Source organism: Rhinopithecus roxellana, chromosome 20 (assembly GCF_007565055.1).
Source record: "Rhinopithecus roxellana isolate Shanxi Qingling chromosome 20, ASM756505v1, whole genome shotgun sequence".
Lineage (NCBI taxonomy): Eukaryota > Metazoa > Chordata > Mammalia > Primates > Cercopithecidae > Rhinopithecus > Rhinopithecus roxellana.
The window spans coordinates 72,969,744-72,984,811 of record NC_044568.1 but is presented as its reverse complement, the minus strand read 5'-3'; the positions used below and the strand labels follow the sequence as shown (position 1 = coordinate 72,984,811).

At 47.0% G+C, this 15,068-nt stretch overlaps 1 protein-coding gene across 6 annotated transcripts in view; it reads right to left on the bottom strand.

The window, feature by feature from the left end:
* The window catches only part of LUC7L (LUC7 like), a 42,061-nt gene that overhangs the window by 9,744 nt on the left and 17,249 nt on the right, over positions 1 to 15,068 (bottom strand). For all 6 annotated transcript variants that reach the window (XM_030924495.1, XM_030924494.1, XM_010381852.2 and 3 more), the window contains 3 exons: positions 9,328 to 9,438; positions 7,216 to 7,359; positions 1,399 to 1,575 (listed from right to left, as the gene is read on the bottom strand). In XM_030924495.1, coding sequence (XP_030780355.1) covers positions 1,399 to 1,575; positions 7,216 to 7,359; positions 9,328 to 9,438 — 432 coding nt within the window. The remainder of the gene's footprint in view (positions 1 to 1,398; positions 1,576 to 7,215; positions 7,360 to 9,327; positions 9,439 to 15,068) is intronic.

Here is a 15,068-nt window from a genome sequence, read left to right as displayed (position 1 = left end):
TCACTGCTACACCAGCTCCCATCACGGTCCCAGGTTCACACAGCCACCTATGGCACCCTCCTCAGGCGCACCGCCCTGCCATATGCTGCCTGAGTGAACAGCTCCTTCCTGGGGCACACAAGGCCCTTGGCCATGGTCACTGCAGTGTACTGCAGTCAGTGACATGTCTGTCCCTCCACTACATTGCAGGTATATGAGGGAAGGCTGGCTAATTTCCCACCATCCTAATATGCGGTAAGGGGGAGCTCCATCAGTGTGAAGGAAGACAATTCAAAGCAGTGGAAGCACGTTCAACCTTCCTTCTTAGCATTTTGTACTTAAACTTTTTAAATGTCGGCCGGGCACAGTGGCTCACGCCTGTGACCCCAGCACTTTGGCAGGCCAAAGCAGGAGGATCACGAGGTCAGGAGATCGAGACCATCCTGGCTAACACGGTGAAACCCTGTCTCTACTAAAAATACAACAACAACAACAAAAATTAGCCGGGCGAGGTGGCGGGCACCTGTAGTCCCAGCTACTCAGGAGGCTGAGGCAGGAAAATGACGTGAACCTGGGAGGCGGAGCTTGCAGTGAGCCAAGATCACGCCACTGCACTCCAGCCTGGGCAACAGAGTGAGACTCCGTCTCAAAAAAAAAAAACAACAAAAAAAAAGTTTTTAAATGTCTTAGAGCCTTGAGGAAGGAACACAGATATGGTACAATGCTACCAGAAAAACCCCATCCTCACCTTGCCCTTCTGAGGTGGCTCACAGGCAAGAAGCCAGGATATGTGACATTCTGTCTTGACCAACCACACAGATTCTTTCTCATCGCCAAAAGGAAGTTATTTCAGAGGTACACAACGAACTGTATGTACCCTGGGAATAGGCTCTGCCATTTTCTTCCCTTAACAACAGGGTCCAGAATAAATCTCCAAGTCTCCTTTGGACTCTGAGCTATCATGTCTCTTGTGTGAACCCAAGTGATGAAATCTGAGTATTTCACTATAAAACTCAAGTTCTTAGAGATCAGAACATAAGGTTTCTTTTTTTTTTGAAACGGAGTCTCACTCTGTCGCCCAGGGTGGAGTGCAATGGCATGATCTCGGCTTACTGCAATCTCCGCCTCCCGGGTTTAAGCAATTCTCCTACCCCAGCCTCCTGAGTAGCTGGGATTTCAGGCGCACACCAACATGCCCGGCCAATTTTTGTATTTTTGGTAGAGACAGGGCTTCACCATGTTGGTCAGTCTGGTCTCGAACTCCTGAACTCAGGTGATCCGCCCACCTTGGCATCCTAAAGTGCTGGGATTACAGCCATGAACTACCATGCCCAGCCAAAACATAAGGTTTTTAAAAATTAAAGAAATGTGAAGACACCCCAAGACTCCTCAGCTTTCTCCAGAAACACATGAACATACCCTCAACTGATCAAGTTTCTCTCGGATCTGAATGAACCCCAAGTGTAACTTGCCACCGAAGTGGTCTGCCAGGCGACGGTCATTGTCATGGAGACCAAGGTAGGCTGAACAGACCTCGCAGACACGCAGTTTTTGCTGCTGAAAACTGGATGCTGGCATGGAATTTCTGTATTCTTCCTGGAGAAGGTTAAAATGGAGAAATAAAAGTGAGATATACAGAACTGCCACCAAAAATTCAATCTCCAAAATGAAAATATTTGATAAGATGATAGAGGTGACTTTCAAACAAACATTAAAAAAACACAAACAAAACTTCAGATATTTATAACGAACTCAATTTTCACTATTTAAAAAATGTGGCCAGGCACGGTCCCAGTACTTCGCGAGGCCAAGGCGGGTGGAACACGAGGTCAAGAGATCAAGACCATCCTGGTCAACATCGTGAAACCCTGTCTCTACTAAAAATACAAAAATTAGCTGGGTGTGGTGGCACATGCCTGTAGTCCCCAGCTACTCAGGAGGCTGAGGCAGGAGAGTCACTTGATCCTGGGAAGCAGAGGTTGCAGTGCACTCCAGCCTGGCAATAGAGCAAGACTCTGTCTAAATTAAAAAAAAAAAAAAAGAAAAAAAACTGTGCTAACAGGTGAGGCTCAGTGACCCATGCCTGTAATCCCAGCACTCCGGGAGGCTAAGGCGGATGGATCACTTCAGGCTAGGAATTCAAGATGAGTCTGGCCAATAAAGCAAAACCCTGTCTCTACTAAAAATACAAAAATTAGCCAGGCATGGTGACAGGCACCCATAATTCCAGCTACTGGGGAGGCTAAGGCACAAATCGCTTGAGCCTAGGAGGTGGAAGTTGCAGTGAGATCATGCCACTGCACTCCAACCTGGATGACAGAGGAAAACTCCAAAAAGAAAAAAAAAAAATTGTATTCCAGGCCTGATGCAGTGACTCACGCCCATAATCTCAGCACTTTGGGAGAGTGAAGCAGGAGGATCACTTGAGCCCAGGAGTTTGAGACCATGCTAGCAACACAGCAAGACCCAGTCTCTAAAAATAAAAAAATAATTAGCCCGATGTGGTGGCATGCGCCTATAGTCCCACCTACTCAAGAGACTGATTCGGGAGGACTACTTGAGCCCAGGGGGTCGAAGGGGCAGTGACCTGTGATTGCACCACTACACTTCAGCCTGGGCGACCCTGGATGACAGCAAGACCCTCTCTCTAATATTAAAAAAACAGGTTGGGCACAGTGGCTCACGCCTGTAATCCCAGCACTTTGGGAGGCCAAGGCAGGTGGATCACAAGGTTTTTTTTTAAGCTGTGCAGCATATACTATAGTGGAAATTTAAGTTCTTGCTCTTTCCTTGTCTACTTTTTTGTTTTTTTGAGACAGAGTCTCACTCTGTTGCCCAGGCTGGAGTGCTGTGGTGCGATCTCAGCTCACTGCATCCTCTGACTCCCGCAATTCTCTGCCTCAGCCTCCCGAGTAGTTGGGGTTGCAGGTGCCAGCCACCATGCCTGGCTAATTTTTTTGTATTTTTAATAGAGACGGGGTTTCATCATCTCGGCCAGGCTGGTCTTGAACTCGTGACCTCAGGTGATTCGCCTCTACAAAAACTCCAAAAATTAACCAGGCGTGGTGGTGCATACCCATACTCCCAGCTAAGCAGGAGGCTGAGGTGGGAGGATCACTTGAGCCCAGAAGGTCGAGGCTGCACCGAGTCATGACCTTGCCACTGAACTCCAGCCTAGGTGACACAGTGAGACCCTACTTAAAAAAAAAGAAACAAAAAAGTGGTAAAACCCTCAATGTGGAAACCAGGAAAAGTCCCTCAAAGGGCAGAAAAGCAGCTTTAAAACTACCGAACACCCCACCTGCTACCGGGAGCACAAAAGACGCCAGAGGTGCCAAAATACCACAGATATCAGTGCTGCCGGGGTCCTGCACACCCACCCAATGGCCACCAAGCCTGGCTAATTTTTGTATTTTTAGTAGAGACAGGGTTTCACCAGGTTGGCCAAGTGGGTCTCGAATTTCTGACCTCAAGTGATCCACCCACATTGCCCTCTCAAAGTGCTGGGGTTACAGGCATGAACCACCACGCCTGGTTCGGCCCTGGATAACTTTTTTTTTTTTTTTTTGAGACGGAGTCTCGCTCTGTCATCGCCCAGGCTGGAGTGCAGTGGTGTGATCTCCGCTCACTGCAACCTCTCCCCTCCCCTCCCAGGCGCAAGAGATCCTCCTCCCTCAGCCTCCCCAGTAGCTGGGATTACAGGCGCCCGCCACCACATCTGTTTTTTTTTTTTTTTGAGATGGAGGCTCACTCTGTGACCCAGGCTGGAGTGCAGTGGCATGATCTCCCCTCACTGCAAGCTCCACCTCCTGGGTTCACACCATTCTCTTGCCTCAGCCTCCTGAGCAGCTGAGACCACAGGCGCCTGCCACCATACCTGGCTAATTTTTTGTATCTTTCTTTTTCTTGGTAGAGACGGGGTTTCACCGTGTTAGCCAGGATGGTCTCGATCTCCTGACCTTGTGATCCACCTGCCTTGGCCTCCCGAAGTGCTGGGATACAGGCGTGAGCCACCGCACCCGGCTTTTTTGAGACAGAGTCTTGCTCTGTCACCCAGGTTGGAGTGCAATGGTGCATCTCCGTTCGCTTCCCGGTTCAAGCGATTGTCCTACTTCAGCCTCCCAAGTAGCTGGGATTACAGGTGCCCGCCACCACACCTAGCTAATTTTTGTATTTTTAGTAGAAACGCGGTTTCACTAAACGGCATCTCGAACTCCTGACCTCAGGTGATACATCTACCTTGGCCTCCCAAGGTGCTGGGATTATAGGCATGAGCACTGTATTTGTACTATACCTTTTCTATGTTTACATATGCAAATATTTACCATTGTGTTGCAACTGCCTATAGTATTCAGTACAGTAACAAGCTGTACAGGTGTGTAGTCTAGGAGCAACAGGCTCTACCGTACAGCCCACACGGCTACACCACTTAGGTTTGTGTAACTCTATAATGTGCTCACAATGATGAAACCATGGAACACACTTCTCAGAATATTTACTCCTTGTCATTAAGAAAAACACGACTGTACTGATATCAGAAATGAAAAACAGGACATCATTACGGATCCATGCACTTTAAAGGAATAATATAAATAACTCTTAAAAACAACAACAACTCTATGCCCACAAAAGTGATAAACTAGACGAAATGGACCAATCCCTTGAAAGACAGACAGGGGGCTGTAATCCCAGTACTTTGGGAGGCTGAGGCAGGTGGATCACTTGAGGTCAGGAGTTTGAGACCAGCTTGACCAACATGGGTGAAACCCCGTCTCCTCTACTAAAAATACAAAAATTAGCCAGGCGTGGTGGAGCATGCCTGTAATCCCAGCTACTAGGGAGGCTGAGGCAGGAGAACTGCTTGAACCCAGAAGGTGGAGGTTGCAGCCAGCCAACATCACATCACTGCGCTCCAGCCTGGGCAACAGAGCGAGAAACTGTGTAAAAAAAATAATAATAATGTTGAAAGACACAATCTACCAAAACTTACACAAGAAATAGATGATCTGAATGGATCTATACATTAATAAACTTCCAAGACAGAAAGCGTCAGGTCCAGATGGGTTTACTGGTGAATTCTATCAAAGCATTAGGGAAGAAATCATGCCAATTCTTTACAATCTCTTCCAGAAAAGCAGAGAGAATATTTCCTAACTCCTTCTATGGGGACATTACCATAATACCAAAACCAGATAAAGGCATTACAAGAGGCCAGACATGGTGGCTCTTGCCTCTAATCCTAGCACTTTGGGAGGCTGAGGTGGGCAGATCGCTTTAGCCCAGCAATTTGAGACTAGCCTTGACCACATGGCGAAACCCCGTCTCTCCAAAAAATACAAAAAATTAGCTGTGCTTTGTGGCACACGCCTTCAGTCCTAGCTACTTGAAGGGCTGAGGTGGGAGGATCAAATGAGTCCAAGAGATCAAGCCTGCAATGAGCCAAGATGTGCCACTGCACTCCAGCCTGGGTGAGAAAGTAAGACCATCTCGGGGGTCGGCGGGGGAGAGGGAGGCCTGTGGCATGCACCTGTAGTCCTATTTGAAGAGATGAAGCGGGAGAATCAAATGAGCCCAGGAGATCAAGGCTGCAGTAAGCCAAGATCGCACCACTGCACTCAGACTGGGTGAGAAAGTGAGACCATCTCGAGGCGGGGGCGGGGAGGGCCGGGCGCGGTGGCTCACGCCTGTACTCCCAGCACTTTGGGAGTCCGAGGCGGGCGGATCACGAGGTCAGGAGATGAAGGCCATCCTGGCTAACACGGTTAAATCCCATCTCTACTAATAACACAAAACATGAGCCAGGCATGGTGGCAAGCGCCTATAGTCCCAGCTACTTGGGAGGCTGAGGCAGGAGAATCGCCTGAACTCGGGAGGCGGAGGTAGCAGTGAGCCAAGATCACACCACTGCACTCCAGCCTGTACGAATGAATGAGACTCCATCTCAAAAAAACACAAAAACAAAAACCAAAAAACAAATTACCATTTATACCAGCACTCCCAAGAGTGAAATACTTAGGTAGAAATCTAACAAAGTATGTATAAGATCTTCACTATGAGGAAAATTACAAGACTCATAAAAGGTATCAAATGGCCTGGCAAAGTGGCTCACGCCTGTGATTCCAGCACTCTGGGAGGCCGAGGCAGATGGATCACCTGAGGTCAGAAGTTTGAGACCAGCTTGGCCAACATGGTGAAACCTCATCTCTACTAAAAATGCCAAAACAAAAAACAAAAAACTTAGCCATGGGCCTGGCGTGGTGGCTCACTCCTGTAATCCCAGCAGTCTGGGAGGCCGAGGCAGGTGGATCACGAGGTCAAGAGATTGAGACCATCCTGGCTAACACAGTGAAACCCCGTCTCTACTAAAAATACAAAAAAATTAGCCAGCTGTGGTGGTGGGCACCTGTAGTCCCAGCTACTCAGGAGACTGAGGCAGAAGAATGGTGTTAACTCAGGAGGTGGAGCTTGCAGTGAGCCGAGATCGCGCCACTGCACTCCAGCCTGGGCAGCGGAGCGAGACTCCACCTCTAAATAAATAAATAAATAAATAAATAAATAAATAAATAAATAAATAAATAAAATAGAAAAAGAAAAAAGAAAAAAGCTACATGCAAACATTTACAGACTCTACATGACACCATTCACCATAGCCTACAGACTTTGGGTGATAATGACAAGTCAATGTAGACCCACTGACTGTGGGTGGATGCTGGGAATGGAGGAGGCTGTCTGAGGAAGGGATACATGGAGAATCTCTGTACTTTCCTCTCAATTTAGCCATGAAGCTAAAACTGCTTGAAAAAACAAAGTTTATAATGTTTTTTTTTTTTTTTCTGAGACAGAGTCTCGCTCTGTCGCCCAGGCTGGAGTGCAGTGGTGCGATCTCAGCTCACTGCAAGCTCCGCCTCCCCGGTTCACGCCATTCTCCTGCCTCAGCCTCCCGGGCAGCTGGGACTACAGGCCCCCACCACCTCGCCCGGCTAGTTTTTTTTGCATTTTTTAGTAGAGACGGGGTTTCACCATGTTAGCCAGGATGGTCTCGATCTCCCAACCTCGTGATCCACCCACCTCAGCCTCCCAGAGTGTTGGGATTACAGGCATGAGCCACTGTGCCCGGCCCAAAGTTTACAAATTTTTTTAAAAATGCAAGCAAGCATGCGCTAAATTAATTTAAATGGTCATCTCTGCCAAATTACTAAGATTTTTCTCTTTCCCTAAGACATTTCTTTCACCAACCTCAGCTTCTTTTTTCTTCGCACGAACTTTTTCCACTTCCATAAGAATCTTCTGGGATTCATCCACATTACCTTCAGCCCCTAGCTGTTCGGCTTTAGCAAGGAGTTTTCCTATTTCTTCATTTAACTCATGTACTTTTTCTGCCTGTGAGGAGAAACAACGAGGTAAGCAGAGATCTAAAAATGAAAGTGAATGCAAAGACAACAAGGGTTTCTCCTGCTCCATTTCCAGTCTGTTCTACTGAAAATACATGGAAGAGCTAAAGATTCACACTTAACAATGAAGGCATCCTTACGGCCAGCATTGAGACTAACCACACACGAATCCTGTGTGCTGTGTTCCAATGACACCAGGAGCACCTGTGTCACTTCCAACACGGTTCCAAGGATCACCACAGATTGGACACTGTCTAGGCTGTCTCTCCTTACGACTTTTTCTTCAGGGTATGGCTAATAAAATGTCTAGATTTAAGTGTACAGATTTAACCTATCAGCAAAATACCTCATTACTAGGATTTACCTTCTGAAACACAACAGCAGCTTTGGTCAAATTAGCAATTGCATAAATCCTAAGAAATGCTTTTACAACACTGAAAAGAAAAAGAAGGAGAGACTTAGCTCCACTGAAGAGAAAAACAGAAGAGTGATGTAACTGGCGCTCAAGCTAATCACATATAAATCTACCTCCTTTTTCATTCTATGATATGGATGCACCACAGTATATCCATTTCCTTACGAGTTCTTTTCAGTTTTACGTGAAGATATTAAAGTTTAAAACAACATGCAGAGGCCGGGCACGCTGGCTCACACCTGTAAACCCAGCACTTCGGGAGGATAAAGTAGGAGGACTGCTTAAGCCCAAGAGTTGCAGATCAGCCTGGGCAACAGAGACTCCATCTCTATCTTAAAAAAAAAAAAAAAAAAAAAAAAAAAAAGATGGCTGGGCACGGTGGCTCATGCCTGTAATCCCAGCACTTTGGGAAAACGAGGCGGGCGGATCACGAGGTCAGGAGATAGAGACCATCCCGGCTAACATGGTGAAACCCCGTCTCTACTAAAAATACAACAAATTAGCCGGGCGTGGTGGTGGGCGCCTGTAGTCCCAGCTACTTGGGGTGCTAAGGCAGGAGAATGGCATAAACCTGGGAGGCGGAGCTTGTAGTGAGCCAAGATCGCGACACTGCACTCCAGCCTGGGCAACAGAGCAAGACTCTGTCTCAAAAAAAAAAAAAAAAAAAGAGAGAGAAAAAAAACCCACAATGATTTTTTTTTGAGGCAGGGTCTCACTCTGTCATCCAGGCTGGAGTAAAAAGTAGCATGATCATACCTCATTGCAGCCTCAATCTCCCCAAGCTGAAGTGATCCTCCCACCTCAACCTCCTGAGTAACTGGGATACGCATGTGCACCACCAAGCCTGGCTAATACACGTATTTTTTGTAGAGATGGGGTTTCTTCATGTTGCCCAGGCTGGTCTAAAACTCCTGGGCTCAAGCAATCTGCCCCAACCTTGGTCTCCCAAAGTGCTGGGGCTACAAGCGTGAGCCACCAAACTCAGCGAAGAATACATTAAAATAAAAATAATAATAATAAACCATGTATAGAGGACAAAAATGGACAGAATAAAAACAGAAGTAGTAACTCCTGAGGGATGAGAATTCAATGACACATGAATGCTTGATCACAGCCCTCTATCCTTAACTGGAATAAGGCAGAGAGTACTGTAGACACAATCAGTGCTGAGGGTGAGTTAATAGCTATTGACAAGGCCAGGCACGGTGGCTCACGCCTGTAATCCCAGCACTTTGGGAGACTGAGGCGGGCGGATCATGAAGTCAGGAGATTGAGACCATTCTAGCTAACACGGTGAAACCCCGTCTCTACTATAAATACAAAAAATTAGCCGGGCGTGGTGGCGGGTGCCTGTAGTTCCAGCTACTCAGGAAGCCGAGGCAGGAGAAGGGCGTGAATCCAGGAAGCGGAGCTTGCAGTGAGCCAAGATTGCACCACTGCACTCCAGCCTGGGTGACTGAGTGAGACTCCATCTCAAAAAAAAGCTATTGAGAAGCCAGTATTTGCAAGAACATACCAGGCAGCAAAGCCACCCAAGCATACCTTTGCAGAAACTTCTGCACTGATTTCCTCCTGTGTTTCTGCCAGCCGTTTCTTGGCGAGCTCAGTTCTCCGATCACATTCCGCAATAAAAGACTCCAAGTGATCCATTGCCTAGCATTGGAAAAGCAGAGAGCTATAATCAATTATGTGTAAAGCATAAAGTCTTAGAACCCATTTACTTGATAGGAAATACACTCCTAGGTTCATTTTTTTAAAGCCTGTGGATTCAATGGGAAGATCTTAAACTATACTACCACTAACACATTCATATCTGCATTAAATCAAGGGGATCTGTTAAACAGAATGATTGTTTGGAAGCATGGTCTTCTCATTTGATTTATTTATTTCCAAAATTTGTAACAGGACTCCAACCCTCAATAACATTACAAAGAAATTCTGAGGAAAATTAAAACACTTGGAGCAATTCACAGAGTTCTCGGAGGGAAAGAAAAGGCTGAGCCTAGACTCGTGCTGGAGGCCCTCTTCTGGGGAGTTGTGAGAGATGCATATGATGTACTCACTGGTCTTTGTGAGCCACGTAAATATTATTCCCTCATGTTCTGAGGGTAGGGTCCCCCCTCTCACCTCAAAAACAAAACAATAGAACAAATATTACTGAGAGCTATGAATACATTTCGTTATTGCCTACTGTCTAAAGTAGTAGGAAAAACTGGTTGCTATTTACCCAAACAGATAAAGGAAAAGAAACTCTAGACGTCTACTTGCTTACTCTGAAAAGGGTTGGTGGGAAACATTAAGACAACTATCATATGCTAAGGTTAATTCACCATAACTAGGCAAAGGCTAATGTAATTTCAGATAAAAATACAGACAGGACTGGCCGCAGTGGCTCATGCCTGTAATCCCAGCACTTTGGGAGGCCAAGACGGGTAGTTCATCTGAGGTTAGCCGTTCGAAACCAGACTGGCCAACACGGTCTCTAATAAAAATAAAAAAATTAGCCGGGCATGGTGGTGGGTCCCTGTAGTCCCAGCTACTCGGGAGGCTGAGGCAGGAGAATCACTTGAGCCCGGGAAGCAGAAGTTGCAGTGAGCCAAGACCGTACCACTGCACTCCACCCTAGGCAACAGAGCAAGACTCCGTATCAAAAAAAAAACCACTGTGGGAGGCCGAGACGGGCGGATCACGAGGTCAGGAGATCGAGACCATCCTGGCTAACATGGTGAAACCTCGTCTCTACTAAAAAATACAAAAAACTAGCCGGGTGAGGTGGCGGGCGCCTGTAGTCCCAGCTACTCAGGAGGCTGAGGCAGAAGAACAGCATAAACCCGGAAGGCAGAGCTTCGGCCACTGCACTCCAGCCTGGGTGACAGAGCAAGACTCCATCTCAAAAAAAAAAAAAAAAAAAAAAGCAGGGCCCAGTGCCTCACACCTGTAATCCCAACACTTTGGGAGGCCGAGATGGGAGGATCATGAGGTCAGGTTGGAGACCAACCTTGCCAATATGGTGACGCCCCATCTCTACTAAAAATAAAAAAATTAGAAGGGTGTGGTGGCACGCACCTGTAGTCCCAGCTACTTGGGAGGCTGAGGCAGAAGAATCGCTTGAACCTGGGAGGCAGAGGTTACAGTAAGCTGAGATGGCAGCACTGCACTCTAGCCTGGGCAACAGAGCAAGGCTCCATCTCAAAAAAAAAAAAAAAAAAAAAACTAAAACAGACAGGGCATCACTTTTCCAACTGTCAGCCAGTGACCAGTAGTAAGAAACACTAACATTACACCATGAGTCAGCCTGCTAATGTCAGCATCATGTTAAACGTAAATAAGCTTGTTTTGCAATGATCATAGGTTTAGATAGCACGATCTTTTACCAAAAACAAAATTTTAGGTGGAGATGAGAAGGCAGATGACAGGAAAACACTAAGGGGTGATAATCCATGTCACTGCTCCTAAAACGGACAGGAGAGAGTAAGTCAGTTGTAATAAACCGCTCCACAATGGATCACACGGACACAGGAGAAGATTATGATCTTCTCTAGAAATCTTAAATATGTTTTTCAAAAAAATGCGTACTTGGGAGTAGGTCAAGATAGGCAAGAAGCTCCAAGTCTCCTGATGCCCAATCTCCCAAGAAGCTGAAAAAAGGACAAGCAGCATCACTGATGAAGGCTGACTCCCAGATATCACTCCTAATTTTGGAATTCAAAAACTGCCTCTTGGCCAGGCACAGTAGCTCACACCTGTAATCCCAGCACTTTGGGAGGCCAAGGTGGGTGGATTACATGAGGTCAGGAGTTCGAGACCAGCCTGGCCAACACGGTGAAACCCTGTCTCTACTAAAAATACAAAATTAGCCATGAGTGGTGGTGCATGCTTGTAATCCCAGCTACTTGGGAGGCTGAGGCCGAGAAATCGCTTGAACCCGGGAAGCAGAGGCTACAGTGAGCCGAGATTGTGTCACTGCACTCCAGCCTGGGCAACAAAAGCGAGATTCCTTCTCAAAAAAATAAATAAACTACCTCTTGTTGGTCACCCAGATACTCTCCAGTAAACATTTCAGTATGTTCAAATCAAAGAATCAGGAAATCAAATGATCTGGCATTTGACTGCTTCTATGCACCTGCACAATGAACTTCCTGGAAAGATGAAGAGCTGGCTGGAGCTCATCAGGATCCAAGTACTAAGGAGCTGACAAGGGTCACTGTGCATTCTCTTCTGTGCTTACCTCGGACAACAGCCCCTAACAGACCAGTCTGAGATGCCCCAGGTTCACCCACACAGTGGCTCTCTACAGTCTGCCCAAGCGGAACAATCAATCACCCACCTGAGACAGACTCAGGGATTCACTTGAGGGGTCAAACGGGAAATAGGCAGCTGACAACTCTCCCAATACCTTAACCAATCAAAGCAATTACCTGCACCTTAAGCAGAATCCAAGCACAGCAGACAGGTGCCCTTGTGGCTATGGACTCAGATGTCTGATAACCTAAGAACTAAATGGTAGGCCCGCCACAGTGGCTCACGCCTGTAATCCCAACACTTTGGGAGTCTGAGACCAGCCTGGCCAATACAGTAAAACCCCATCTCTACTACAAACTAAATGGTAGGCCCGGCACAGTGGCTCACGCCTGTAATCCCAACACTTTGGGAGTCTGAGACCAGCCTGGCCAATATGGTGAAACCCCATCTCTACTAAAAATACAAAAAAATTAGCTTGGCGTGGTGGTGGGCGCCTGTAATCCCAGCTACTCGGGAGGCTGAGGCAGGAGAACCGCTTGAACCTGGGAGGTGGAGGTTGCAGTGAGCCACTGCACTCCAGCCTAGGCAACAGAGCAAGACTCTGACTCAAACAAAAAAACAACCAAATGGTAAACTTCACAACAGAGAACAACCCGACCAAGAATTGCCAAGTTCTTTAAAAGGTGGCTTTCCGTTCTACTGCCCTCTCCCTTCAAAGTGCTCCTCAACTTTAGTCTGTCTCTTAAAAAAGCAGATTTAAATGATTAAAAAGACATTCAATTCCAAAAATTAAGTCCTAATCACAACCTACCACTTACTAGAAAGTCACCCAACCTCTCTATCTCTGAGTGGCGTTATGAAACATAAATCCTTAAAGTACCTGAGCCAGCAGAAACGCCTGTGTCCTAACACTACGGCAAAAGCGGCAGTATCAGCACACGTCATCTCCGCTGAGGAGGCTGCCCTCCACCCATGGACTGCCTGGTGCCGTTCCCAGCTCTCCCGGCACAGCAGTCGTGACACAGGCTGGTGGTCACTGAGCCTGAGATAAGCCCATGCCGTCAGTCAGAACTGTCACAGCAGACAGGTGCCCTTGTGCTGCGCTGGGCACGTGCACTAAACACCTCAAAACAGCCGCAGAGGAGGTCACTGGGTCTCCATCGCATGGATGATGAAACGGAAGTACAGCTACCAAACCACTAAGTAAACAATGCAGTCAGGATCCAAGGACCCTTGTGGTTTGGCTCCAAAGACCCTGCATTTCATTCTCACAAATCTGAGGCAGCTGTCGTCATCCCAGTTTATAGATGAATAGAAGGTAAAATAACTTACCCAGGGTCACACAGGGACTTTAACCCAAGACACCTGACCTAGAAAAATGTAACCTTTTTTTTTTTTTTTTTTTGAGACGGAGTCTCACTCTGTTGCCCAGACTGGAGTGCAGTGGCCGGATCTCGGCTCACTGCAAGCTCCGCCTCCCAGGTTCACGCCCTTCTCCTGCCTCAGCCTCCCGAGTAGCTGGGACTACAGGAGCCGGGTAGTTTTTTTTGTATTTTTTTAGTAGAGACGGGGTTTCACCGTGTTAGCCAGGATGGTCTCGATCTCCTGACCTCGTGATCTGCCCGTCTCGGCCTCCCAAAGTGCTGGGATTACAGGCTTGAGCCACCGCACCCGGCCAAAATGTAACTCTTATACTGCACATCTGTAAGACAGAAAAACTACATAGAATCAGAACTGGTCTCATGTGGTATATTAAAAACAGCTTTGAAACAAGCCCATGTATGTTGTTCTGAAAACTTGTCAAAACATCACATGGCCAGACACGGGGGTAAAGGTTAATTATACTTTTGCTGAATTTCAAAGACACATTCATTGTATTTTCAACATGTGAACACTAAAGAAATATACTTTTTTTTTTTTTTCAAGAGGATCTTGCTCTGTCACCCAGGCTAGAATACAGTGGCACAATCATGGCTCAGTTTAGCATTTACCTCTCAGGTTCAAGCCATCCTTTCACTTCAGCCTCCAAAGCAGGTAGGACTATAGGAACATGTCACTACACCCGGCTAAAACTTCTGATTTTGTAGAGACTTTGCCCAGACTGGTCTCGAACTACTGGGCTCAATCTTCCGGCCTCTGCCTCCCACCAAAGTGCTGGGATTACAGGTGTGAGTGCACACCTGGCCGTCTGTAACTTTTTCAGACCTTAATTAAGTATGATTAATATTCCTGTTTGACAGTTTACAAGTTGAAAAATGGTTTATTTATAGAGTACTTTATAACAAATATAGCATACATCCTTTCCTAGGCAACTTCCGGATAAAACAAATCAAGGCCTGGGTCTTTTGTGGTCAGGCTGAGGCTGAATCAGGCTGGAAGGAGTCAATGATGAGGATAGGGAACGCATCTTCTCCCAGGAAAAACAACTGAGTTCTGGGAGGATCCCGGGTAGAAATGTGCCAGGAGCTCCATCCATCAAGCTTGAGGTGATGGTCCAGGCAGAAAATAAAGGCTCACAATTGTCTTGTTTGGAAGGGGAGGGGGAGACACAGTCTCACCTTGTCACCAAGGCTGGAGTGTAGTGGCACCATCTGAGCCCACTGCAACCTCTGCCTCCCAGGCTCAAGCAATTCCCCTGCCTCAGCCTCCTGAGTAGCTGGGATTGCAGGCGCACACCACCACACCCAGCTAATTTTATTTTTGTATTTTTATTAGAGATGGGTTATCACCATGTTGGTCAGACTGGTCTTGAACTCCTGACCTCAGGCAATCCGCCCGCCTCAGCCTCCCAAAGTGCTGAGATCACAGGCGTGAGCCACCACACCCGGCCACAAATCATTTTTCTTTTTTTTTTTTTTTTGAGACCGAGTCTCACACTGTTTCCTGGACTGGAGTGCAGTGGCGCAATCATCTTGGCTCATTGCAACCTCTGCCTCCCGAGTTCAAGCGATTTTCCTGCCTCACCCTCCAAAGGAGCTGAGACTACAGGTGTCACCATCATGCCCAGCTAATGTTTTCTATTTTTAGTAGAGATGGGGTTT